This window comes from Nycticebus coucang, chromosome 14 (assembly GCF_027406575.1).
Source record: "Nycticebus coucang isolate mNycCou1 chromosome 14, mNycCou1.pri, whole genome shotgun sequence".
Classification (NCBI taxonomy): domain Eukaryota; kingdom Metazoa; phylum Chordata; class Mammalia; order Primates; family Lorisidae; genus Nycticebus; species Nycticebus coucang.
This window is the reverse complement of record NC_069793.1, coordinates 28533285-28560680: the sequence shown is the minus strand read 5'-3', so window position 1 is coordinate 28560680 and position 27396 is coordinate 28533285. Positions and strand designations below refer to the sequence as shown.

General features: G+C 47.1%; 1 protein-coding gene across 5 annotated transcripts in view; it reads left to right on the top strand.

Moving 5' to 3' along the window:
• Positions 1 to 27396, top strand: part of PRR5L (proline rich 5 like) — a 74910-nt gene that overhangs the window by 11055 nt on the left and 36459 nt on the right. For all 5 annotated transcript variants that reach the window (XM_053560457.1, XM_053560455.1, XM_053560458.1 and 2 more), the window contains exons 2-4: positions 8387 to 8674; positions 9977 to 10057; positions 22843 to 22891. In XM_053560457.1, coding sequence (XP_053416432.1) covers positions 8511 to 8674; positions 9977 to 10057; positions 22843 to 22891 — 294 coding nt within the window. In that variant the 5' untranslated portion in view covers positions 8387 to 8510. The remainder of the gene's footprint in view (positions 1 to 8386; positions 8675 to 9976; positions 10058 to 22842; positions 22892 to 27396) is intronic.

Sequence of the window (27396 nt, the reverse complement as noted above, 5' to 3'; positions counted from 1 at the left end):
GGGAGTATCTGTGGAACGCCTTCTTCAGTCTGCACAGCGCCAAGCTGAGGGGACACACCTGAGAACGTGACAGACATGGGGCCTGCTCTTGTGGGCCTCACAAAAACATCACAAATAGTTCGTGATCGTTTATTGAAATAGGTGTGACAGGACTACCCAGGTGGGGAGGGTATTCTGTCGGGCGAGGAGACCTAATTAAGGGGAAGGGGAAGGAAGTCCTCTTTGGGTGAGGGAAGGATGGGCGATAAAGCCAGGAGAAGTGGGTGGGAAGTATTTCATACACAGGGCACAGCATGTGTAAAGGGCCTGGGGCAGGGAGGAGCAGGTGTTAGTAGAGGAAGTAGAGGAAGACCAGTCAGGTGGCAGGCAGAGTGGCTGGAGGGGAGGCTGTGAGGATAAGGTTTGTGGATTTTGAGAGTTGTGGAAACAGTGCGACCTTAGACAAATTATACAATTGGTGCCTCCATTTCATTCTCTGTAAGATGGGAAGGGTAATAGCACTTATTTCCTGATGGCTGTAAGACCATGTCATTTTGAATGCTTCTATGAAATGCATGATACATTTTAACTCACAAACATGAGCACAAGTATAATAGAACATTTCCCCCAAGTGGGATACACTTTGGTATTTCCTATTCTATTTCATTAACGGCCAAGACTCCCTACATTCATTTTTTAAATGCTGAGATAACACAGGTCAAATGTAAGCTGCACAGTTGGCACTTAGTAAATGGTGTTGTCATTATCATCACCGCTGTCATTAGGAAGATCATTCTGGCTGGATGATCGGTCAAGTTAAATGATCATTATCTCAGTCTTGACAGGGCAGAAGGACATTGGGTCTTCATTTCTGTGTTCGTGACCCGGGGAAGCAGACCCACACAGGGTTTTCTGACAGCAGAAACTTCGGAGGGTTATGTGTGAAACGGGCTGTTTCTCTTGTTTTCTGGACACTCACATCAGACTGTGTGGCTCAGTTTTGACTTCTTTATTATTTACGCTCAGAATGGCTTTTTCCTGGAAGCCTCAGAGTCATTATAAGCCACCCACTTCTTTATTTTAAGTTGTTGGGCCATGATTATACTTCCCCTTTCAGAGTCAAAGGTTGGAGCCCTAGTGGAATTCATTTGCATTTTCCACTAAGTGCACCGTCTCCCTCTAACCCCCTCCCCGGCCTGGCAGGCAGGGCTGCGCCCCATTCCCCAGTCCTGTCCCTGGCAGCTGTGAGCAGAAAGTGAAATATCACATTTCTTTTTCTCTAAGAAACACATCCTGGATCCTGGGTATCAATGATTTCAAAGAAACCCATGTGAGGTTAAATCTTAGTGAGCAAGGCCAGGGCTGCCTCTCCGTAACCCTATAACTGGACCCTGGACCCTAGGTTTCTGGATTTCAGCAGCACTACTTGATTGCTTAAATCACTTTTGAAGGGCAGTTTTCTAAATGCCAATGGCATTGGTCCTTGAGAAAAGAATACTGAGCAAAACTGTTGTTTCTTTCCCTCAGAGACATTAGGTGTAGAACTATTTCTAGTGATGATGACGATGATGGTTGCTATGGGCTGATTGTGTTCTACCCCCTGCAAATTCTTATGTTGAGGCCGTAACCCCGTAGTACCTTGGAATTAAACACTACTTGGGGAGAGGGCCTTTAAAGAGGTGATTGGGTTAAAATGAGGGAGTTAGGGTGAGCCCTGATCAATCTGACTGGTGCCCTTATAAGAAGCCCGGTTAGACATCAAGGGCACCAGTGCACAGAGGAAAGACCAGGGGAGGACACAGCTGGAAGGCAGCCGTGAACTAAGGAGGGACCCTCAGTAGACACCAGCCCTGTTAGCACCTTGATCCTGGACTTCCGGTCTCCAGAATTCTGAGAAAATAAACTTAGGTTGTGTAAGCCACTCAGGTTGGGCTGTGTTCTTTATAGCAGCCCAAATAGGCTAATACAGGGGTGCTAGTGATGGTGGTAATAAAAATAATAGGTAGCATTTATTAAGCACCTCCTGTGTACCAGGACTATTCTAAGCCTAAATTGAATCATCTCATCCACTCTTCATACCAATCCTAAGTCACCAGCCCCCACAGGAAGAAGTGGCATCAACATGGCTTCAGTGTCTTTGCTCTGTGTCCCGTGTGGTTCAAGGAGCCATGTGTGGTGCTTCATAGACAGTACAGTGTTCCTTCCATCACATCAGCTCTCTAAGGAGAATCTTTATCTCCACTTTTCAGATATAGAAACTGCAGATACAGAGTTGTCCAAGGCCATACAATGAGCGTATTAGTTTCTTGTGGATGCTATAACAAATTACGATAGCCTTTGTGGCATTGAAGAATGGAAATTTATTCTTTCAGAGTTTCAGAGGCCAAAAAGTCCAGAATCAAGGTGGGGCAGAGCCCTTCCCCTTCTGGGAGAGTATTTCTTCCTTTCCTCTCTGGGCTTCTGGTGGCTGCATCTCTCCAGGTTGTCCCCAACACCCTTCTGCACCCCCTTGTGAAGATACATGGGATTGCATTTATGGGCCCACCTGGATAACCCAAGTTAAGCTCCTTTTCTCAAGTTACTTAACTTAATCACATCTTTTGCCATAGAAGATAATAGTCATAAGATCTGGGGATGTATCTCGCCAGGGCAGGGTGGAGGGGAGGCAGATTTTCTGTCCAACACTGTGAATGAATGGAACAGAAATCAGTGATGCCAGGGGGTGACCATCTGCACTGCCCCACGGGCCTGCGGCCGCTCATCTTTTGGACCTGTAGGCATTAAGCCTCTCAATTCCTATTCTGCAACACTATCTCTGTGGGGGGCTGTGGTAGGGGTTGGTGTTAGAGTCATAGAGTGAAGCTAGCTAAGAGTATTAGGTCCTTTGACCCAGAAGTTCCACTTCTGAGAATGCACCCTACAAAAATGGTCATGTGGTCCCTAAGGTGAACAGCTATGCTCATTATTTGCAGTAACAAAAAACTGGAAACCATCTAAATATCCATCCCTAGGGGACTGGTTAAATAAAATATAATATCCCGCCAAATGAAGCAGTTAAGTACTATTCAAAATAATAAAGTAGGTTGGACAAGGTGGCTCATGCCTGTAATCTTAGCACTCTGGGAGGCTGAAGCAGGCAGATTGCTTGAGCTCAGGAGTCAGAGACCAGCCTGAGCATGAGCAAGACCTGGTCTCTACTAAAAATAGAAAAACTAGCTGAGTGTTGTGATGGGTACCTGTGGTCCCAACTGCTCAGGTGGCTGAGGAAGAGGATTATTCAAGCCTAAGGGTTTGAGGTTGCTGCGAGCTATGATGCCACGGCACTCCAGCAGGACAACAGAGTGAGATTCTGTCTCAAAAAGAAAATAATAATAAAGTAGGTCAATATGTAGTGATGACATATTAAAATTAAAATTTTATTAAAATTAAATAAAATTAAAGTTCAGTTCCTCCTTTGTGCTAGTCACATTTTCAGTGGTGAACAGCCACATATGGCCACTGGCCACCACATGGGACAGCGCAGATCCAGGACATCTCTGCCCTCTCGGCAAGTTCTACAGGACAGACCGCTATACTTGTAAGTGACCAGATGGAGGCCTTTCCTTTTTATGTGTTATAGACTTGTGTGAATGTTTCCATTTTTTATAATAAATGAGAAAGTACGCTATTATCAATAAATAGGAATGCATGGGGCTTCTGAGGTAACATTCTATTTTTTGTGCAGGTAGTAGTTTATGATCATTATTTAAAATGTATATATTTGTGTGTGTATAGACTTTTCAAGTATGTCTCATAATGAAAATATTTGGAAATATATATGTGTTAAAAAAAATAATAAATAAATAAACCCAAGTTGCCTGGTAGGCAAACCAGCAGGCCAGGCTTGAAGGTAGGAGACTTTTGGCTGAGTCTGTGTCCCTGACCTGACAGCTTTCCAGCCTTGGCTGAGTCCCTCAGTCTTCTCAGGCCTCAGTTTCCTAACCTGTGACAGAATCCCTGTTGCACCTGCCTTCTGGGCAGGTGGGGTTGGGGTAGGAGTTATAAGCACAACCATGTGTGGAACTACTTTTTGAAACTGAGGACATGGTGCACAGAGGTAAAGGTGAAGAAGTTGTGAGTCATCAATGGCCTAAAGAGGCACAACCACGATGGGCTCCATGGGGGAGTATTTTCCAGATGTTGCTGAGGTCACCAAAAGCAGAGGGAAGGGGTGTTACACTCCCACTGCTGTCATGGCTCAGCAGCGTAAGACGTTAACTACAATGATGTTATTTTATTTGTTTAACAAGCGCTTATGTAGTACTTGCTTTTTGCCACGTACTGTTCTAAGTGCTTTACAAATATACACTCATTTAATCCTCTTACAACTCTGAGGCAGTGGGGGTTAGCATGGTCATTTCATGTGGGAGGAGATGGGGGTCTCAGAGAGGTCAAGTAACTTCCCCAAGGTCACACAGCTTACGGGGTGAGTGTCTAAAGGCAGTCTGTGCTTTCTCCTTCCATCCTCTTGCCCCATCAAATATGGCCATAGAGTTCCTTATGCCAGCTTATTTATCTCAGGGGTGTGAGATTTAAATTTTGGGATGAAATTACATGACTGACTTCCATTCAGGATTTTGGCTGAGTTTGGTAGCAAAGCAAAGTGGGGCTGGGCTGGGGAATTAGGCTGATCTGAGCATCTGAGCACTAGCCAGTGATTGCTATGCAATGGCTGTGTGACTTTGGGCAGGTTACTTCTCTGATCCTCAGGTGACATTTTCTGAGCTACAAGTTTACCTATTGTAACAGGGTCTGGCATCACATCAGGTGGGCAGTCAGTGCCTCCTTAATTCCCATCTTCTCCTTCATCTTTATCTTAAACAGTGAGCTTAGGCTTCAGAATTCAGAGAGTAAAGCCTATTCTGTCTTTAAGGCAGTGATTTTCAACTGGGGTGACGGGAGGGGATCTTAGATGTGCTCCTAAAGATCATTAATTAAATTATTTCTGAAAGAAGTTCAAAGCACAGTAAGTATATTCTTCTTCTTTTTTTTTTTTTTTTTTGGTCAGCATAATTTAAGTGTGCCATAGAAGTATAGGTTCAAGTGTGCTATGAGATAAGAAAGGCTGAAAAACACTGCTTTGAGGACTTTGCAGAATGACCAAGGTAGAGATTGGGGAGCATTCTAAATCAGGCATCAGGCAACCTGAGTTCTAGCCAAACCTGGCTCTTCTCTGCCTTAGAGACCTGGAGTAAGTTTCTTGCTTCTTTGCTTCACTTTGTCATCTGTAAACAGGGGCCTGGACAGGTCCTACTACGAGGCCCTGTCTCTCTTGTCATCTTCTGATTTGTCATATTTGGGTCGAGACAAGCCTGTGCTACTCTTTACCAGTGCTCCCAAGGGCTTCTTCCCTGTGCTGCTCCGGGTGGCTTCTTGGGCCTGGTGGAGACAAAGACACCTGTCCTCTTCACCTGCCAGGACCCAGAGTGGCAGATTAGGGAGGTGAAAAATGAGTCAGAGGCGACTCTTCATTGTGTTTGGCTGGGGGGTTGTGGGAGCCAGAGTCTTAGTTCTTGGCTGGAAGGTACGCTCATTGGAAAGAGGTTGGGTGTGGACAGCTGGTACCTGTGCTCTGCTGGGTACTCAGGCAGCTTGGCCCTGGGGCGCTGAGAAGCAGAGGGAACAGCAGCCAGCACCATCCACAGCCTTGGGTGTTTCGGCAGGAAGGTGGAAGGTAAACTCCCAGGACAATCCGCTCTGCTCACTTTTCTGCTTCTGCTCCATCCTCTCAAGTTTAAGATCTTTATGAAGGGGGTTAATATGCTGCAATTCCACATCAGAATTGCACTTAGCAGGCCCATTTCAAGAAGGGCAGTGATATGGATCCTGTTTTAGTACTGTGCAAGTTGAATCCCAAAGGCAGCCAGTTTAAGGATTTGGAAAGGGCCTTCTGAGGCTTTATTTTTTCTTTGCCTCATTTGTTGATTTGTATCGATCTTTCTTATTATCTGGAAATTTTGAGACCTTTTGGAACTTAAGAGGCCTATTATGATTTGCCCAGCATTCATTGATGTGTTTTTTTATCAACAATTAACTCATTCTGAGCATGGGGTGGAGGGGCAGAGACTGTATAAGAAAATTGTACAGTAGTGTGCTCTCCTTTAAAAAAAAAGTTAAGAGGCCAGGTGCAGTGGCTCACGCTGGTAATCCGAGCACTCTGGGAGGCCGAGGTGGGGGGATTGCTTGAGCTTAGGAGTTTGAGACCAGCCTGAGCAAGAATGAGAGCTCAGCTCTACTAAAAATGGAAAAATTAGCCAGGTGTGGCAGGCTCCTGTAGTCCCAGCTACTTGGGAGGCTGAAGCAGGAGGGTCTCTTGAGTCCAAGAGTTTGAGTTTGCTGTGAGTTGTGAGCTAGAGTGAAGCCTGGGCAATAGAATGAGACTCTGCCCCCCCTCACCCCCCAAAAAAGGTTAAGAGACAGGACAATCATTTCTTTTTTGGCTCTTGGTACTACAAGTTCATTGCCACGGTGCCTATTGCCTCCCGACAGCTGCTAGGACCTCCTATGTCCTCTGAGTGGACTGCTGCCTCAGTGCCATGTGAGCAGTCTGGATTGTTCCTGCTCTGACCACAGCAGCATGTTTAATTCAGAGGTTGCTCCTCCTTCAAATGTTTCAGCTGGAGCCGCAAAACCTTCTCCTCTGCCAACCTGAATGCTGCCACTCATGGCTGGAGTATCTTTTTTTCTTTTACCCTTGGTTTTTGTGATAGAGCAGGATTAGCCGGTGAGAGAGGTGGCAGTGAGAAAAAAAAGTGACTGTGACCTTGGAGGTGTTTCTTGATGTCCTTCACTCTGGTGAGCTCCAAAATTCATGTTAAGTCATTCATTTAGACTGTAAATTCACTAAAAAATAAGAGACCGAAATTACAGGTCCGTGGGTGCCAACGTGAGAAAGAGACCCAGCTGAACAAAGCTGATCAGACCCCTGGGCTCTGCCATTCTACTGGGCAAGTCGCATGGTCTCATTGTATCGCCCAGCGGTGCTGGGAGGCTGGCACTGGGAACAGCTGAGGACTTTAGATCAGTGCGTCCAAAGTCACACAGTTTGGGAGTGGGCAAGTTAAGACTGAACCCAGGTTCACCTTAAAGGCACTGCCTTTAGCCATGAAGCCAGATGGTCTCCCAGGAATTGCTACAAGGGAACAATTTCCTTGGGCCCAACCCTGCAGGGTAAGTTGGGTTCCGATAAGCAGAGAGGACCAGGGAGACAGTTCTGGCAGGGACGAGTAGGCATGATCGGAAGCCTGGGGGCGGGGAAGGACTAGGCAGGATATGCCGTGGTGCCTGTTGGTGGTCAGCCCCACAGGGCAGAGCCACCTCGGTCTCTGGCGTCATCCTTGTCTCTCCAGTGCCTGAGTCCCTGCACTTGGCCGGTACTCAGTAAATACTGCATGGGTGAGTACCCCAATAGACAGTTATTTTCCCCATCAACTGGGCTTTTTGAGGGTAAGGCTTGGTCTTAGAAATCTCTAGGTGCTGAGAGTGGTCACTACACAGCAAACACTCAGTGAGAGGGTCCTGACAGAGTGAAGGAACATACAGCGGGGAAGGAGGGTGAGCGTCTGTGCCTGAGTGAAGAGTTGCTGATGCTTTGGGAAATACTGAGCAACACACACGGACTGGCATGGTGAGGGGATACCAGGGAATGTCTCCAATAACAGGACAAGGAATTCTTGTGTTCTCCTGAAGGTATTTTTTAAAAGTCATATCTGGTCGGACACAGTGGCTCATGCCTATGATCCCAGCATTTTGGGAGGCCCCGGCAAGAGGATTGCATTAGGTCAGGAGTTTAAGACCAACCTGAGCAACATAATAAGAGCTCATCTTTCCAAAAGACACAAAAAGAAAAACGTTAACCAGGTGTGGTGCACACCCGTAATCCCAGCTACTCAGGAGGCTGAGGGGGCAGGTGCACTTGGGCTCAGGAGTTGGAGGCTTCTTTGAGCTATGATCATGCCACTGGACTCTAGCCAGGGCAACATAGTAAGACATGTTCTCTGACAAAAGAAAAAACTGATCTCTTATTGCACAATATCGTGGGCTTCCGGCACCCAGACCCTGCCCAAAGTGATGGGTACACATGCGAACCAGGGTCATGTCCAGCTCAGACATCATTTTTCTGCAGGACTGGCCTCCCCCTGGCTGCACAGTCCTGTCTTCCCATTTTGGGATGGCCACACTGTTATACCCAGAAACAAACTTATAAAAACTTAGGAATGGGAACCTCAAAAACTAGATGCTATTGTATTGCTGGATCCTGGAATTGTTTTTAAGACAGTTTGGCTGGAAAGTCCCAGCCGACTTCCTCTAAGATGCGGTCTCCTTCACAGACCAGGAGTTTTCAGTAAAAGCTGCCCTCTCTTTTCAGGTGTTGGCTAATTCGTGGTTTTAAGAAAGCCTGAGGGCAGGGAAGGCAACCCAGGAGAAACCCTTTTCCTGGGCAGTTGGAACCTTCTGGTCCTATAGGCGAAGCTGAATCCTCACCGGGACTTATGACCCGCAGCTTCGCTCCCATTCTGCCCGTCGAGTTCCACAAGATGGGCTCCTTCCGCAGGCCCAGACCACGCTTCATGAGCTCGCCTGTGCTCAGCGACCTGCCCCGATTCCAGGCCGCTCGGCAGGCTCTGCAGCTGAGCTCCAGCTCAGCCTGGAACAGGTAAAGGGGACAGCAGGTTGCAGGGCGGGGACACCTGACCACTGGCTGAGCTGCTGCCGCCCCAGGATCTCTGCTTCTGGGAGGCTGCAATTTGAGGGGGCAAATGACGCGGACAGCAGGTTTTCTTACTTCCAGGAGCCTTCCTTATTTTAGTGGCAAAAAAGCAGATCACTGGCCCATGGAACAGTTGGATTGGAATTTACTGTTAACTATTCGTGCTGATGGCTCACATCCCAAACTTCAGAGTATCTGACGGGGGGCTCTTATAAGTAACCTCCTTCACATTTGGGAGGATAAGATGTGTATCTGTGAAAAGTTAAATGAGTGGCATAAATGAGACATTATGTGTACCTGGGAGCCACAGGTGCTTGGGAGAGGAGACGAGAGTTTCATTAAGTGTCTTCCTGCACCCAGGAGTGAGTGCAGACGGAAGCAGTGTTCTGTCTTCTACTCTAGTGGGCTACCAGTTTTCAAATCTATGCAGATAATCTTCGGATAAATTAAATGCATCATTATTTTAAAGCATGGCTGAATTCTTTGTAGTTTGGGTCAGTAGGGATTCTTTTCAATGAATGAACACAGAAAGCACAGCTCCAATGTTGGTGATGGAGCGGGAACTCCGAAATGTTTTGGTGTGAAATGGATTCTTATTCTTTAAAGAAAAAGCCTGGGCCCTGACTATAGATAGGGTGTGAGCACTGCTTTGCTGAAATACAGGGCTGGGGTCCCGGAGCCTGTGGGACTAACCCTTACTGCCTGCACACCTCGCGGGAGGGGGAAGGGGGGATGGAATCGGTCTGCTAAGGAAACCAAAAAGGAAAGGGGCCAAGGAAAGTGTTATTAAAAAGGCAAGGAACAACGTATCACTGCATGTTGGCCCCAGGCCACTAGGCCCCCCCGCAGAGACAGTGGCCCTTCTAGATGAAAGAACCCCTCACAGGTTAGCTCCTGTTTGCAGTAAATGCCATTTTGGATCCTTCAAGGCCAAGTGGTGCTGGCCACATGGTTTCCTGAGTGCAGATTCCACCGCCTGCCCTTTATTGTCACTGCTCACCCCCAGGGCTGCCAGGGAGGTGAGGGAGGAAGACCTGCCTGCCTGCAAGAAAGCCGTAGCCACTTTGGAGTCCTTTGAGCTTGTCTTCCTTCCTCTCCAAGAATGCTGAGAAGGAAGTGGTAGATTCCAGGGCTGGAGAATGTGGCCGTGTTTGTGATGGATTTCCTGGCCCCTCAGCCCTGAGTGGGCTTGTTGAAATGGCCCCGAAGGCAGATTCTCTAACCAGGTTTTTTTCTCTTTCCCTACAGTGTCCAGACTGCGGTAATCAATGTTTTCAAGGGGGGCGGCTTGCAGAACAACGAGCTCTACGCGCTGAATGAAAACATCAGGTACGTGGCAAGCCAGCTCTGGTGCTGCTCCCGTGGGCCGAGCTGGGGCAGAGGAGGCTACTCCCGCCCCTCCTCCCAGGAGTCTTGCCTTGAGTTTTGCTGGGTTTTATTTTTCCTGCTGGGTTCTTTTTTTTTTTTTTTTTTTTTTGTAGAGACAGAGTTTCACTTTATTGCCCTCGGTAGAGTGCCGTGGCATCAAACAGCTCACAGCAACCTCCAACTCCTGGGCTTAGGCGATTCTCCTGCCTCAGCCTCCCGAGTAGCTGGGACTACAGGCGCCCGCCACAACACCCGGCTATTTTTTTTTGTTGCAGTTTGGCTGGGGCTGGGTTTGAACCCGCCAGCCTCGGCATATGGGGCTGGCGCCCTGCTCACTGAGCCACAGGCGCCGCCCCCTGCTGGGTTCTTGTTGCTTTTTCTGTCAGTTATTATGTTGCTCTTCTTGGATGTTGACTTCTGATCCAGAGATACTTTGTCTATTTGTTCACGTGTATGGTGTGTTTTAGGGGGCGGGCATAGAGGCTTGGTAGAAGGTAGCTGTCATTTATTCTGTAAACGTCCCCTGTGCTCTGCTTCGCCATTAGGCTCTGTATCCGGCAATAGGCTCAGTGGTTAGAACCAGAATGCTTAGGAGTTCATTGCTATTCTTTTATAAAGTGGTTTACCAACAAACAAAGTTGAGTGTCTCCCTGTTGGCCAGGCCCTATAGAGGCAATAAGGAGAAAAGGCAGATGGGGAACCTGCCCTCTTAAAATTTTCCTTGACGTGATAGTCTCATGTGTAAATATAAAAGTGCAACTGAGGGTGGCACCTGTGGCTCAAAGGAGTAGGGTGCCGGCCCCATATGCCAGAGGTGGTGGAATTAAGCCCGGCACCAGCCAAAAACTACAAAAAAAAAAAAAAGTGCAACTGAGACAGTTGATGAGATGAAAGCATGTGTTAGTGTGACTTTGTCTTACCAAGAAGGCCAGGTATGGTGGATATGATGCTATTGTTGTGATCTGAAGTGTCAGTGGGAATTAACCAGGTGAACAGGGCCCCAGGTGTAGAACCTGCATGTGCAAAGGTCCTGTGGTTGCAATGGGCAAGGAACCAAAAGAAGGCCCAGCCAGGTATGTAGTGCCCCCAGAAGTTGGGTTGGGTAGAGATGGGGTTAGGTTTGTGTTTTGGTGGAATGAGGGCAGAAAGTCGGGCAGGTCCCCGAGCTCTTCCTGTTAGAAAGTTGAACTATCAGGGCTATTAATGCCCTGGTGTTCATTCCTCTTTAGGTGTGTAAAGTGCAGACATCAAGGCTAAAGCCCCTGCCCTAGAGTGGGCAGAGCAATAAACAAGGCCATTATTCAGGTCCTGTTTACATTTGGTTAAGGCCTGTGTTAAGGGTAAATGAGGTGTTTTAAGGGCTCCGCTCCCATTAAAACCTTTAGAGCTCAAAAGTAAACAGGACTGTGTTAAATTTCTACCCATGTGCTTGAATTTCACATTATACTTTCATAAATTTGGAAAGAGACAAAAGTGATCATCTAGCTCAAACCCTCATTTTGAAAGGAGGAAACTGAGGCCCCAAGAAGTTGAATGATGGGGCCAACGTTGGGTCAGCCAACCCCCTGCTGAGAGTGCTCAATTTTCCTCCAAGAACTACTAAGATCCTGGCCTTCCAGGAGGTTCTTTAGCTCACAATAGAAGTATAAATAAATAAAACAGTGACTCAGGAACATGCTAATTGTTTCTCACTTCAGGAGGCTGATCCTGAAATTATACTTAAAAGCTCTGTTTGTGGGCAGCTGGGAGAAGTACAGGCCAAACCAGATGTCACCGGCCCTGTTAACCCCAGGGCTGCTAACTCTGGAAGCTTTCAGGTGCCAGGCAGCCCTTCTAACTGGGTACAGCTAGCCTGGGTCCAGCAGTGAAGTCTCACTCTCTGTCAAAGGGGATTACCCCCGCAGGACACAGGTCCAGTGACATATTGTCTTATTTCTCAAGAAGAACCGGAAATTGAGAGTTTTATGTGAAATTTCCTGACTTTTAAATGTTGGTAAATAATCCAAATTCCCCAAAACATTGGTGTAGGCCAAACAAAACACATCTGTGGACTGAGTGGCCAGCAAACTACCCGTTCACGGGACCAGCTGCCATGTGCGTAGAGAGGTGTTGCTACTGGGGGGTGAGTCCCCAGGAAGCGGGAGGCACCTTCCCCATACGTCAATGCATTCAACCCTCCTCACAGCCCTTTGTTATATGGGTTCTTGACAGAGGAGAAAATTATGGGTAAGAGAAACTGTTGACCTTGTCCAAGGTTACACAGCTGGGAACAGTGGAGCAGGATTTGAACTCCTCTCTGCTTTAGACATCTGTTACAAGTCAGCACGGGGCTGCCATAAAAAACACCGCAGAGTCGGTGGCTTAAAACCTGGCCCCGGCCAAACTGCAACCAAAAAATAGCCGGGCGTTGTGGCGGGCGCCTGTAGTCCTAGCTACTCGGGAGGCTGAGGCAAGAGAATTGCTTAAAGCCCAGGAGTTGGAGGTTGCTGTGAGCTGTGTGAGGCCACGGCACTCTACAGAGGGCCATAAAGTGAGACTCTGTCTCTACAAAAAACAAAACAAAACAAAAAAACCCCAGAAATTTATTTCTCAGTGTTGTGGAGGCTGAAAGTCCAAGATCAAGGTGCTGGCCAATGTTTTACTGTCAAGGGCCTAGTTTTTGGCTTTGTAGGTGGCCACCATCTCAGCCTGCACCCATGTGACCTCTTCCTTGTGTTTGCAAGAACGAAAGTAAGCTCTCTGGGGTCCTCTCTTAGAAGGACACTAATCCTGGAGGCCCTGCCCTCTAATGCTGATCATCTCTCAGAGGCCCAGTCTCTGTGTCTCACCATATTAGGGGTTAAGTTTTCAACATGCAAATTTGAGGGGACACATAGCACCCCCTTCATTCTTCACACTATATTGTAACATCAGAGAGAGAAGTTTTGTTTTTGTTTTTGTAGTTTTTGGCCGGGGCTGGGTTTGAACCCACCACCTCCGGCATATGGGGCTGGCACCCTACTCCTTTGAGTCACAGGCACTGCCAGAGAGAGGTTTTTTTTTATTTTGGGAGGAGGGTTGAGCTGATGGTTTCTGGTCTTTTTTTTTTTCCCTGCCATCATTCCTCTCTTGAGGCCTCTCTTATCACCCCCTGTGATTTGAACTCCTCTCTGCTTTAGACATCTGTTACAAGTCAGCACAGGGCTGCCATAAAAAACACTGCAGAGTCGGTGGCTTAAAAAACAGAAATTTATTTCTCACCCCCCTCCTGAGGAGCACAGCCCTCCCACAGCCCTTTTGTCTAGGGTGAGGGTGAGGGTCAGGGATGCCACTAGAGACTCCTCTCTGTTTTGTGTGATTTTTCAGACTGGTGGCAAATGCCTGCAATTGAAGCTATTAACATTTATTTGCTCAAATGTGAATTAAGCCCAGAATAAACCAAAGCTTTTAAAAAAATCAGAGCTTTCACTCCCCAGATTTCTGCACTTTCTGTCTTCTGGTCTTCTCTCATACCGTGGCCAGAATGGAGATCAGCTTTCACATCAGACTCAGAGTATCACTGAGAGCACGAGGCATGTCCCAGGCATTGATGTGACCTGGACGTCCCCAGATGAATAGAGCCATGATCTTCATGTGCTCCCACATCTGCAAGTTCCTACATGGAATTAAACACAGGTGCCCTTAATTCAGTATCTGAAGCATTGAGATGGACAGGCTGCTTTTTGCTTGCATTTGAACAGACCCTCAGGTTTTTTGTTTGTTTGTGTTTATCTCCAAGACAGTCTCACTCTGTTGCCCTGGATAGAATAATGTGGTATCATCACAGCAACTTCAAACTCCTGGGCTTATGCACCCCTCTTGCCTCAGCCTCCTGAGTAGCTGGGACTACAGGTGCCCAGTATAATGCCTGGCTAATTTTTCTATTTTTATAGAGATGGGGGGGGGGTCTCACTCTTGTTTAGGCTGGTCTTGAACTCGTGAGCTCCGGCAATCCACCTGCCTCAGCCTCCCAGAGTGCTAGGGTTACAGGCACGAGCCACTGTGCCCAGTCTGACCCTTGGGGTTTGATTTTCCTTTTCTCTTCTTTTTCCTTTCGTAAGACTTGTTTGTAGAATAGATCCATCAACTCGACAGGGTTGAGGCATGACCAGTAGGGAATGTGGTGGTGGGCATAGGGTGGTAGGAATGTTGGAAAGAAGAAATGGGAGGAGAGAAGGCTAAGTTGTTCTCAAGCCCATTTTTCAATCAATTGTGACAGTTTGTTTTGCAAGAAGATCTGTGCCAGGTTCAACATAATTTTTTTTAAAAAAAACATAGGAGAACAGCTTCTGGAGTCAGAGACTGGGGATTGAGATTAGGCTAGCCATATGACCTTGAGCAAAGTTACTATGTCTGTTTTTTCTTTGATAAAATGAGGGTAATAATAATAGCACCAACCTCGGGGTGGTCAGGAGGATTGACATAATGCTAAAAGCATCCTTAGGACAGGATCTGGCATATAATAAATGCTTCATAAATGTGGGCCATTATTCCTATCACTGTGAACATTTAGGAATAATAAAGTGATGAATGACAGTGAATATTGTGCATGAGAGCACAGGACGGTGTGATGAATGGCTCTGTGCGTTGCACTGTATAAAAACTTCTCCAGCAGTTTGGATGAGGTGAGCTCACTTTGAACTGGAGAGTCTGGGACTGGCTCCTCAAAGAGTATGCTTGGCACTGAAGTTTGGGTGAGGCTAAGTGCTAACAAGGAGGGCCAGCTGTTTCTTCTTTCCACAGAGAAAAGAACAAGAGGAAATGACTTTCTCAGTTCTTCATTCTACTCAAGCCAAATGGTAATAAACTTGTTGATGGATTATCCAAGTCTGACGCTGAAGCCTAAAGTAGAGTCCTTGGGCCGCCCATCCCAGCCGTCCCTGGCCATCTTTCTGACTGTGGAGTCAGCGTATATGTGGGAAATGTGCATTTATTTAAGTATTAGCCAATGCAAAAGAGGAACAGGAAGGTAGCTGTTTTATGTAACTGGGTCCCGTATGCAGTCATTATACATAACTGGGCTATTCTTTTGAGACATGTCATTGAAAATGGACTCCGGTTTAAATTTTAGTAGACAGACTTTGAGGTTGCTATGAGGAAGAAGTTGGGACTGAGGATGGCCACGTTCTGAAATGCAGTATTGGATCCAAATACATCTGTCTCCACACTTTATAAATCAGTCAGAAATGTCACACCCCAATATTGTGGCCAGTCTTCCTCCCAATAAAAGTCAGGGCACACAATCTATCAGTATGAAAACCATAAATCAGAATAGGGTCTAATGAAACTGCTTTAGAAAGCAGAGCTTGCTCCTCGTTCCATCCCTGCAGGCAAGACAATGACTTTTCAGAGTAGACATACTCTGGCTAAACCTGCCAGTTATCACAATCTATATTTCTAGCACCCCCAAATATCCATCTCCCACAGCTGGGGCTGAACACAGGAGCCTTCTTGTTTGAATTCTCTGTGGGGCACCGCTGTGGTTTCAACGCCCCTCTCCAGCCTCACCCCTGATGTGGCTGCACTTGGCAGTGAGGATGAGTCTGGTTAGAGGTTTGGGTTTCATGAGCCTTTCCAAGAACAAGGGTGGCTAAGCTCTGTGCCCCAGGAGCTTAACAGTCTTTCTAGCCAACTCTCCTACTGATTTTATGTGATCAAGAGGAGCTAGAAAAGTGTGGAGGAAACCCCCCCCCAAGATTTATGTTTATTGGCTCTTATAAGAACCTCTGCAAAGTAGGTTCCTTAAAAGTGCTTTCACTTTCTGATTGGCTGGGTGTTCTGTGTCCTAGGAGGGGTCATGAATTCTTTTATTTATAGGATGATGCTCTGCTGGGTACTGGGCCGTGTTGTGGGTGGCCAATGAGTTCAGTGGTTCTTGCTTTTAGGGAGCAGAGTGAGAGAGGGGATCTATGCCAACAGATATCACCGGATGCTTTAAGGGGGTGATGGCAGAATCTGGAGTGTTGAGGGTGTGCTGGGGGCCGGTGGGCACATAATTAAATTCAGGAGAAAATGGTATCTGAGTTGAAATCTGTAGGGCAAACAAGCGGAGAGTAGGCAGAAAGGGCAGCTGAGGATGTAACTTTCTTGCCACCACTCTCTCCATGTTCTCCCACCCCCTCCAACTCCCTGGGAGGACTTTTTCTCTGCAGAAATAAATGCTCAGAAACTGAGGTTTCCGGAAGCCAGAGATGAGTTATCTGCAGCTGGCCCGAGGCAGGAAACACACATTTTCCTTCTTTCTCCAACCACCCTGCGTCTGTTCTTGTCAGGAGGGAGGAGGCGGTGTGAAGGAAACCCCAGAGATTTTCAAGGAAAGAGGAGGTTCCAAGAATTGTGCATGAGCTGCGGCGGGTCTCAGTTGGCATGTCCTCCTGAGTCAGTTGGCCGCTTGAACCCCAAAGGGAGAGCCACCTTGGATTTTCCCATGTCTTTTACGGAGCCTGTTGACTGCAATAGGACCCACAGCTGGGGGGAAGGTCTTGATGGCGGAAGAGGGCAGCCGATCCGGCCCACAGGCTGGCAGAGAGACCAGTCTGAGGCCCAGTTCCAAGAGGCAGGGATTAGAGGGGACACTGGCTTGGTGGTTCGTGTGTGTCAGGCCCCGTTCTGAGTGCTTCTCCTATGTGAGCTCTTAAAACTGAGCACACTTCTGTGACGGAGGCACCATGTCCCTGCCTGATGAGGGAAGTACAGGCCCGAAGAAGAGGAAAACCTCACTCAGCATCACCTACTGTGTCAGCGCCTGAGCTGGGATTTGAAGCCAAGCCTCCTGTGTTCTTAAATACTTAGTAAGTAGGTTGCAAGAGGCACACGGAGCTGGCACTGTCCACATGTAGGCTTGACGTGGGTTTGCCGATAGGCCGGGAGGTAAGGGGGACGTCGTCTTCTGAGGAGCCTGGTTTGGGCAGGGTAAGCTGAGCTCTGCACTTTGAGGCTCAGATGACCCTGTCCGATTGCGTGTTGCTACTTTGTGCCTACTGTGGCTGGGAGACGGACTTGGTTTGGGTAAGAAGGGTGGACAGAGAGGAAAGTGGCAAATCGGAAACCCATGGGGCTGGCCCATGAGATGTTTAGCTTAAAAGTTGTTTTGAAATCTGAACATCTTGTCTGAAAACCCAGGTGTCTGGCCTCCCTGGAGAGGTCCGTGATCTGACGAAGCTGGACCCGTGGTCTGGCGTGGAAACTGGGGGGGACGCTGAGGCCTGGCTTCCCTTTCTCACCAGCCTGCCCTATGGCGTGGGAGGGCTGACATCCAGGATGGCCTCTGTTTGAGTTGGGATCTGCCAGTGTGTGTCCCCAGCAAGGCTCAGCATCATTTTTGCCATCCACAAAACGAGGCTAAATTCCTACCTGTGAGGCTGTTGGAGAATTCGAGACACTGCGTGAAACGGCCTACAATAGTGCATGCCACATAACTTGAAACTCAGTAAATGTTCTTTTCAGTCTCCTGTGTGTTTCTCACTGTCCCAGTGGCCACCCACAGAGTGTAGACAACAGGAAGGTGGGAGTACTAGTATGTCATAAGTCACAGACACCACCTCCCATGGGGCCCTGCGGAGTGGATCAGAGGAGGAGAGAGGCCATTTTGGTATGTCACTACTCAAAAGATGCTGCCTTCTGAAAACAGGTCCTGTTGGGAAGTGAGGTGGATGGTCTTCAGAGCCTCTACCAGGCTGGATGGGCACGGACTGGCCCCCACGGGAGCCTGGAGGGTCACGATGGCTGGATCTCGTGATGGTCTGGGTGGATCTCGTAAAGAAACCAGGGTAGGATGCTTGGGGGCTGGGCAGCCCCTATTTGCCAAATGGCACAGAAATATTGAACAGCTGATGGGGCTGTCTGGGCTCACCCTGGCAGGCCGTAGCGCTCACCTCCAAGCTGCTCCATGCTCTTCTACCTCATTTGGGAAGAGGACTGGGGAAAAGGCAGGGCTTTTGCTGCCTTAAGTTTCCCCTGCGTGCAAGGGAGAGTGTCCCTCGTATCGGAGGTAGTTTGTCTCCATCCTGTCTGCCATTCCTGCTGCCCCTGAGCCTCCCACAGCTCGAATTCAGCTCTGGTGGTGCCTCCATTATTTACCTTGAAACCTAGAGAAGTGGGAAGTCGAGTTAACAAGATGGTGAGGAGTAAGAAACAGGTCTGTAATAACAGGAAATCCTGTCAGTGGGGGTGGTAGCTGGTCAGCCTGGGAGGGAGAAGGGGTGAGATAATATAGACCAGTGAATGGTTCCCCATTCCCCCCCGTTAGAGCTCCCTTTGGCTTCTGACTGAACTTCATGCTCTGTTTCCCTTTCTTTTGGGCGGACCCTGCATAAGCGTTCCCTTCCCATGACTCCCAGCTCCCCAGCTTCTTCCTCCTCCTGGCACAGTGCCCCGTGGTGGTCTGTTAGCAGCAGACTTCTATTTTGAGATGAAACTGGGCATGCAAAGTCCAGTCTGTGAACCAGACAGGGTTGGGGGGTGCTGAAGCCCAGGGCTTGCTTTCATGTTAGTTTCAAGGACCGGCAATCCTTTTCTCCAAAGCTCAGGCTCCCTTTTCCTATCTTCTCACCCAGGCTGTTCTGGCCCTAATATACTTACTGCCTCCCGCACGTGCATTCCTCCTGGGTCCTCAATCCCAGGCATAAGCCATGCTAGTTTGTGCTTGTAAGAAGATGCTGAGGAGCGGTGCCCGGGGGGCTTCAGGAGTGTGGGCTTTGGAGTCCAACAGGCCTGGGTACAATCATAGTTGCTAATAATCCTCACCATGCCTGTACTGTTCTTGGAACTTGATAGGGATGAACTCACCTGACCCTTGCAGTAATCCTGTGAAGTAGGTATCCGCATCGTCTTCATTCCTCAGTTCTATTTGAGGAAACCAAAGTATGAAGAGCCAGTGAATCTGCCCAGGCCGTTGCTAGCAACAGCTGCTAAGTGGCTGTCGGGACTCACACCCAGATAGGTCACAAGACGCTGTCATCTCTGGCCTGTGTTAGTTGTGGTCAGTTTCCTTGTCTATAGAAAGTGAGACTGTTACTATCTTTCAGTTCTGTTTTAGGCTTAAATGTAGAAACACATATGTCATTGACAACAGTGGGGTGTCGTTGGCACCCAGCAAGTGCACAGTAAACTTTGGAAGAAAAAAAGACTCCATTGTGGGAGCTATTTGTTTATTCCTTATTATGATGATTAATTGTTTTTTCCAACAAGTAATTACTTTTCTGTTGGCAGGGAAGGAGCCATAGGAAAGAGTGGGAAAAGTGGAAGGGAGGCTGCCAGCTTCTAGGCCTAAGCCTCATGGGACATACGTCCTGGGTATCGACAATGAGGATGTTTGTCTTCTTTGTATCTAGGGAACCTCAAACTGTCGGCTCTTTAATTCGGCTGTCTCTCTCCTGCTTTGCTCTTGTTTCTTGTCCTTTACCAGTTGGTTGAGTTAGTGAGTAGGACTGCAGGGTGAATTTGTCACTCTGGGATTCTGGCCTCTGGCTGTAATGCCTTGCTGCTGTTTACTCCCATCTTGCGGGTAAGATGAACCTCCTGCACCCCATGAGAGAGTGGCCCAGATAGGAAGAAATCGTTGTCCGAGCTCAGCTCCATCCTTCTTTTCTAGCATCTTGGTGCCATGTCTAACACACAACAGGTTTCAGTAAGTGGTTATGATCAATTAATGGGGTTTCTGTTCTCTGTGAGTTGCCCTTCCTCTTTTGGGGGATTAAGGAGAGTGTGGCTCTAAAGTGGGGAAACTGCTGCCAAGTTCCACTGGAGATGGCGTGTCAGCAGAGAAGTGTGTAAAATCCCCTTTTATTAGTTCAGCAGAATTAAGAATAGAGTTTTTCAAAAGCACTGTTGCCTTGTAACCCGATGCAAGCAGAATAAACAGAGTACGGTCGTAGATAGTAGATTTGCAACATGACTCAGCTGTGGTCTACCCTCAGGTTGGCTTAGGTAGCACCTATTGGCCAACCTGTGGGTAGATCTCTGGCCCCTTTTCTCCCCTGTTCACTCTGTAATGTGGGAATGAAGGTTCTCAGGGGACTAGTATTGGGGGGGGTCTAGATGGGCAGGTTCTCAGGACTCAGACCATTTTCTGTCTCCTCTGAACAGTCCGATGCTATGTCCTTGATAGAGACTCACTCTCACAATTCTTTCTTGGCTTCAGACCATCTATAGTAACCTTGGTTGTGGTTATTTTCAACTTTAAAATCTTTTAAAAAATTATTTTTGAATAGAATTGTATCTACATGGTTCCAAAAATCTTAAAAATATAACAACATATACAGTGGAGAGTCTCCACCCCTGTATCCCAGAAATCCAGTTCCCATTCCCCCTGCCCAAAGATAAATATTGTAATAATAGCTTCTTGGGTGTTCTCCTAGAGTTTCTTGATGCATGTGTAAGGCATATATAGTAGAACCTCTAAAGTTGACCAACGTAGGGCTGTAACAAACAGGTCAACGTACAGAGGTGGTCAACGTGAGGAACTGGGCCTACTGTACTGACACCTACGTGTGGTGCATGTCCAGTCTGTGAAGCTTAAGTCAACTTAAGGAGGTAGTCAGTATAGGGAGGTGGTCAACCTCGGAGATGCTACTGTGTATGGAAATGGAGGTGGCAATGCTGAACACTTCATACAAGGTCCACAGACTGGGCTGAGGTCAGGTGGTGTAAAGTGGCATCTGTAGCACCAGTGTCTCCCTTGATTTCAGGGAATAAAGTTGGCCAGAAGGTTTTGTTGCACTACTTAATTCCCAGCATCAACATCTACTTCTCCAGTAGATGTTGTGGGGTAGGGAGGCTAGGGGATGGAGAGGAGGATGACACACAAGTCCTATCCTTGAGCAATCCTCCTGCTCAACCTCCCAAAGTGCTGGGATTATAGGCGTGAGTTGCCACGCCTGGCCTCACCTGTGGTTTTGAAACTTCCTAATTGCCACCAAGACTTTTTTAGGGTGTTTCTGTCTGTTATGGTCAGAAGCAGACTCCTTACTTCTTCCTGTTCCAAATCTTTCACCTGTCCAGTGGGTGGGGCCCACTAGGTTGCTATTTTCTACCTAAGAAATGCCTCTGCCTTGAAGAGCAGCAGAACCCAACCTGCTCTTGGCTCAGTGACTTCTGATGAAGACTTACCCGTCTCTGACCAGACTCGCCCACTTCTGGGAGAACCCCCAGTTGTGTTGATGGGTGGCCCTTCAGGAGCCTGCCATGAAATTGGTTCTCAAAATGCAGCATCCAATGGACACACCTTTGATCTTCCTTGTCCAGCGTACGTTTGCAGCTCTGCAGGGCTCTACCCAGCACCGTAAGTTAGATCATGGGTAGATCTGTCTTCTGTCTTATTCCTATCCTGTTCTCTGCACAGAACATCTTGCTGTGGCCTCCTATTTATCCTTCAGTGACTTGTGTGAACATGCTCTGGGGGAGGTCAGATGCAGCAAGAGTTTTCAGAACCTTGAGCATTTGCTCCTTAATAACCGTGGCGGGTGGGATGAGAACAGGCAGTCATTTGAAGTCTTGAGAGTTGACTCCCTGTGGAACGTATTGGATCTGGGGAGCCAGTTATTCTTGTTTTTAGCTCCCTCACCTTGTCTGGATCAAAGGAAGGAAAGAAGAGTAGAGATGGCCCCATTATTTGCCATGGGGAGAAGGAGAACTCATTCCAAAATCCCTAATTTTTTGCACTTGAAATTCTTTGAAATTATCTTGTGAGTATATTATTAATGAGCTATGTATCTACCAACCCCCAAGAGTGACATGTCCTAGAGCAGACCCCTTGTTTTCTGTGGTCACCTTGTACTTTTGATGCTAGAATAATGTGTAGCTCAGTTCTTGTTTGTTGATGGATAAATAAAATCTCTATTCTTCCCTGCCCCACTGTGTTCCCCTTTGAAGACTGCCTCTGTCTGTCAGCAGTGGGTGCTAAGATCACCCAAATCATGGTGCCAGGTTGAATTTCAAGTCCGAGCATCTCTGATGGATTTGGAGGAGAGATAGGGTCAGATTATGGGAAAAGATGTTGAATTTCTAGAAGGCTTGGATTCAAATCTTGACTCTGACTTATTTTGGGGACCTCTTTGGGTCTCACTTGTGTTTTTATCTAAATAGGAAGAATAAGAATGAACACCCACCTCCACACACACGTACTTCACAATCCTTGACTGAGGAATATATGCAAGATGTGTTTTAAGCTATAAAGTGCTCTGTGGATGTGGAGGATTGCAAAATGGGACGGCCTTTCTCTTCCTTGCTGCTTTTTTGCTTCATATAAAGCCAAGTGCCTGGGACCGCCCCTGCCTACTCTGTTGGAGTTACGATTTCCTTTGGCTGCTCTCTTTAGGTTGTTACTTTTGCACAGTAAGCTAGATTTTCTAACAGAGGTGTCCAACCTTATTTTTTTGTCTGTCTGCTACACATTGAAAGAATTGCCTTGAGTGATATATTAAATACACAAACACTAATGAAAGCGGATTAGCAAAAAAAAGGTCCATGCATACTTTTTATGATATCCGCCACCACAGATAAGCAAAACAGTCCTCCCAAAATCAGCATGCAGTCCCCAGGCTGAAGGTTGGAGACCCCTGTTGTAAGGTGCCCATCACGGCAATTCCCCGATAACACTGGGGAATAGAGGGAGTTACCAGGACCTAGGCAAGTGCGCTCCTTTCTTAGGCCTGGCCCAGCCCCTGTGCCACACTGTCATCACTAGATGCCATGTCTGTCAAAGGCTGACCGTGTATCTCTCTCCCCAGGCGGCTGTTGAAGAGTGAACTTGGATCATTCATTACAGACTATTTCCAGGTAAGCCGTGTGTATCTGAGCATCCATCATCATGTGCGTGGGCCCATCCATGTACCTAAAGGGATGGCCAGTACCATCCAGCTGGACATTCCTTCATGTGAAATGACAATCCTGAGTCCCTGCTGTGTGCTGAGCTCTGCAGTGCAGTGGCTGCAGAGGGTACCAGCCAGTATGGGCCCTGCAATTGCACACATATCAGTCCCATGCAGCAGGTCTCAGGACCCCTTCACACTTGTAAAAATTATTCCATATTTGGATTATGTCTGTCCTTACCCTATTAGAAATTAAATCTAAGGAGCTTTAAGAAGTGTGTTAACTCATTTAAATAATAAGTCTATTGCATATTAGCACAGATAGTATTTTTTCTTCTTGGTGCTCATTAGTTACAACAACCAATAGTATTTTTATGAAAAATAACTTTCAGAATAAGAAGTAAGAAGAGTGGCATCGCTTTCTGTGTTTGCAAATCTCCACACTGTCTGGCGTCCTAGAAGATGGCCGGGTTCTCCTGTCTGCCTCAGGTTCAGCCTGTTGTGGTATTGCCCGTCAGGTTGCCTCAGTACAACTTGTGCAGAATGCCGGGGGAAAGTCAAAAACAGCTTAGTATTATTGAGAAAATCGTTTTGACCTTGTGGATCCCTTGAAAGGGCCTGGGGGATCCTCCAGGGACCCTGAGCCACACCACCCTCTGAGAACCATTGCTCTAAGGACCTTCCCTCCTGCCCCATTGCTTGGGGGTTTAATTGGGTGTAATTATATGTGCCCTTAGCCAAGTTATTTGTCACTAAGCCTCCTGGTGTGTTCTATTAAAGACAGAATTCGATCAGACAATTAAACTTCCCTCCTTCTTATACAATATTGTTTGGGGGCTGTTGAGTTCAAGGTTCCAGGTCCAGCTATTAGAGGATAGTTTCTAATGCACAGACACAGGCTGCTTTCCTGCCTCTAACCAAAGGCATTTTAGTAGTGAGGACACTTGGAGGTGTTGTGGGGGAGACAGTGAGTCACTAACAGGGTAACATCTTAGTGAAGTCAGAGTCCCAACTCTCATTTGCTGAGTGGTTTTGAGCAAGCTTCTTTGTCTCTCTGTGCCTCAGTTTTCTTATCTGTAAAACAGAACAGAAGTATGACTTCTCAGATAAGGGTATTGAATGGTTTACCCGAAATAACATGTGTAAAGCACTTAGCCCATAGTGTGTAGCGGGCAGCATAGGGTAGTGGCCAAGGTCATGGTCCTTAGAGGAGACTGCCTGGGTTCAGTGCACAGCAGAGCCACTTCCGAGATGCCTGACCTCTTTGTGTTTTTGTTTCCTTTTCTGTAAAACAGGGACAATAGGACCAAGCCTTATGGCATTGTTGTGAGGACTAAATACATTGTTTATACCGTGCCTAGTGACCAGAGTAAGGCAGAGTAATCAGTGTTTACTAAATTTATACAGGTACCTATGTGTTATTATTCTAAAGTGTAATTCATCCCTCTTAATGGGAAAGTTACATAAAAAATGCATCACATCTTGGTTCAGGCTGACAATATTATTCTGTATCCAAGTAGTGCATACTTTTAAGACAGTTTAAAGAGATTAGGGGTTTAAAAAAATAATGCAGGCATCCTTTTATTGTTTTTCTTTATAAGATTCAGGAAGCTTAAACTTTTTATGTGACTTTAAAAGCATGACTAATGTCAGTTGTTTAAACACGTAAACACACGCAGAAAACGGCTCCTCTCAATCTGGGCCACCAAGACCCAACTCGGGCCACATGTCTCTGCCACTTGGAAGACGGCTCCTGTTCAGGCAGAGACGAACATAAAGATTAAGAAAGAGATAATTAGTCACAAATGTGAATCATCTCAGTTGCCTTTGACTTAAAGGTCAGTCTTGGCCTCTCTCTCTCTTCTCTTGCTGTCTCTATTGATTGATTTTAAATCCAGCCACAGAGAAGTGGTTTTTCAATCAGTCCTGGAGAAACCTGCTGGGCTGGGCTGGGCCAGGCTGGGCTGGGCTGGGCTGGGCTGCCTTCCTCCTTGACATTTAAAAGAGGCATGGTGTGCTGTGGTTTCACTTGGGTTTAAAATGTCAGTTGTCTTTTGGCACTGGGGGCTACCCCTAGGATGGGAGGGGAGGGTGTATGGGTGGAGAGTTGTTTATCTGGGAAGCCCTGAGGTTTCGGGGGGGGTGGTAAATACTGCTTACAAAGCATGCCTGATGCTAAACTAATAACCACTTGTCATTTCCTATCAGGAGCGTAATCAGACAGTCTGCTTGGTGAATGTTGGGTCTCTTGCAGAGGAGGGGGGAGCAGTGTGGGGTGGGAACTGGTATTTGGTTTTGAATTTGGGGTTTACTTTATTTAAGATGTTGAGCGGGAAAGAAAGCTCTCCTAGACTTTTCTTTTTAATGTCTATTTTAAGTCGTATATGAGCACAGGGCTTTTTTTCTTTGTTTTTAATCCGTTTGGTTCCTTACTCCCTACAAAGCTCCTGGTGCACAGTAGATGCCCAGTGAATATTCTCGAGAGAGAGGGTGAGAGTGTCCACCACAGATACCTGAAATGATTTTGGATGACACGTGCAATGGCATTCAGTTAACGTTACAGCTTGTGCTTAGAAAGTGTTACCCTCTTTTCCTTTAGTCCTTAGGATTGTGCTGGAGAACATCCTGGCTTGGGCCATCGTGTCCTCTATATTCTTCTGAGACTTGGCAGTCTCCATGTTTAAAGAGGAGGGACTGGGACTGAAACCTAGTGTTTTCAGCTAGGGACCTTTTCTAGTTAGGATTTCATGATATCATTTTATTGGCATTTTGAGTTGATCATTCTACTTACAGTCAATGATGTTGCTATAGTTTCCCATTTAAACAGATTTTCTTTTTTAAAAATGGATTGATTTAAAAAGAGTAGTATGCAAAGAATAATATGGTAGGCAGCCCTGGCTATAGCCCCAATTGTGAAGGTGGTTCAAGAGAGACTCTGGTTCAGAAGGCCCGGGGCCTGGCACTGCTGAAAAATGGGCTAGTCCCAAGCCCTATGCTCTACAGAAGAAATCTCCATATGAGGAGAGAAATCCAGGAGGGAAGGCTTATGGAGTCAAGCTCAGTCTTCACATTCAACTCTCAAATGTAGTCTCAACAGGGAATGTCAGAAGGGGCTCCAGAAACTATGTTGCTGGGGAGCAAGGCGAGGGAGAAAGGCCTGAAAACAAATGGGGACCAGAGCCCAGGGGTGGAAAGCCAGGGAAGCCACCCAAACCATGCATGAGGTTGTTCAGAAAAAGGCAAAGCAGGCTCCTCTATGCAAAGGCTCAGATGGTCACGGCCAGGCATCTGCATTCAGCAATGACATCTGTCTCCTCTTGGGACTCTGATCCCTGACTCAGAGTTCACTACACATGTGGCCATCTCTGTGGCTCTGGTTTTGAAAATGAGCGTTTTCACTCCATAGCTTTAAAGACAGACTCACAGGAAGAACACCCTTAATGAAGAATAATGAGAATGACCTCAAGTGAGGGCAAAGGAAAGCAGGGTGAGAAACAGTGGCTGTCTCGTGTCCACACCCAGAGAAGACAGGCCGTGTGATCTGCAGGAGCCTAGACGGGTGTCCGTCAGACATGGGCTGGAAGAATCGCTGACATTTCCAATATTGATTTTTCTTTTCTGTCTATTTCGAATAGTGTCCAGAAGGAAAATTATCCTCTATAGTCCGGTGACAGCTCTGAGGGCTAATTGGTTCCTTGTAGTTTCTGAAACTGATGATCTGAAATGCTCTGCATGTTCCTCCAGCCTAGTTAGGGATCTTGAGGGCTCAGGGCGTGGAGGTGCTCGCACACTGTGCTTTCTGCCTTTCTGCATCTGCTGGGCTGCATGCATTTGTTATAACCTTTTCCCCAAGCCCAGAAAGTTCAGACTGGAGTTTTGCTTGACACAGAAATCAAGCTAGAGCCAGTGGCTGTGAATGAGTTAGTAGCAGGAAGAAAGGAAACTTAGCTACCACCGTAGCCAACAGGTCATGGATGCCTGGTAGTGTTCCGGATCTATGTATGTGTCTGTGTGTGTGCTTGCACGTTTACCATGTGTGCACGTGCAGCTGTGCATGTGTGTATGTGTATATTGAGTTTTCGATGTGTTACTCTTATCTGTGAGAATCCCAGGAGGCTGGTTTCCCTTAGCTCATCATTATCAGAGAATATCGGGACCTGACTGCACATGGCAAAGAGCTGAAGGTGGGGCCACTGGGGTCCTGGCCACTACGAAGCTGAAGATGAAGGCAGGGCAGGGATGGAGACACATCTACACAGGTAACATACAGCATAGCGCTAACTGAAGACCTGAAGTAAACTTCAAAGCAGGCCCGGAATAAACAGATATACTTTCTTAGGGATGAAGTTAGCACGTGTAAGAATTCATGATAAGTTGGGTGGAGAGAAGATGGAGAGTGGTGAAAATAACTTCGGCGATTTCCGAATCCAAATAGAAGAGGGAAGAAAAGTTTCACAAAGCTTTCTTTGATCA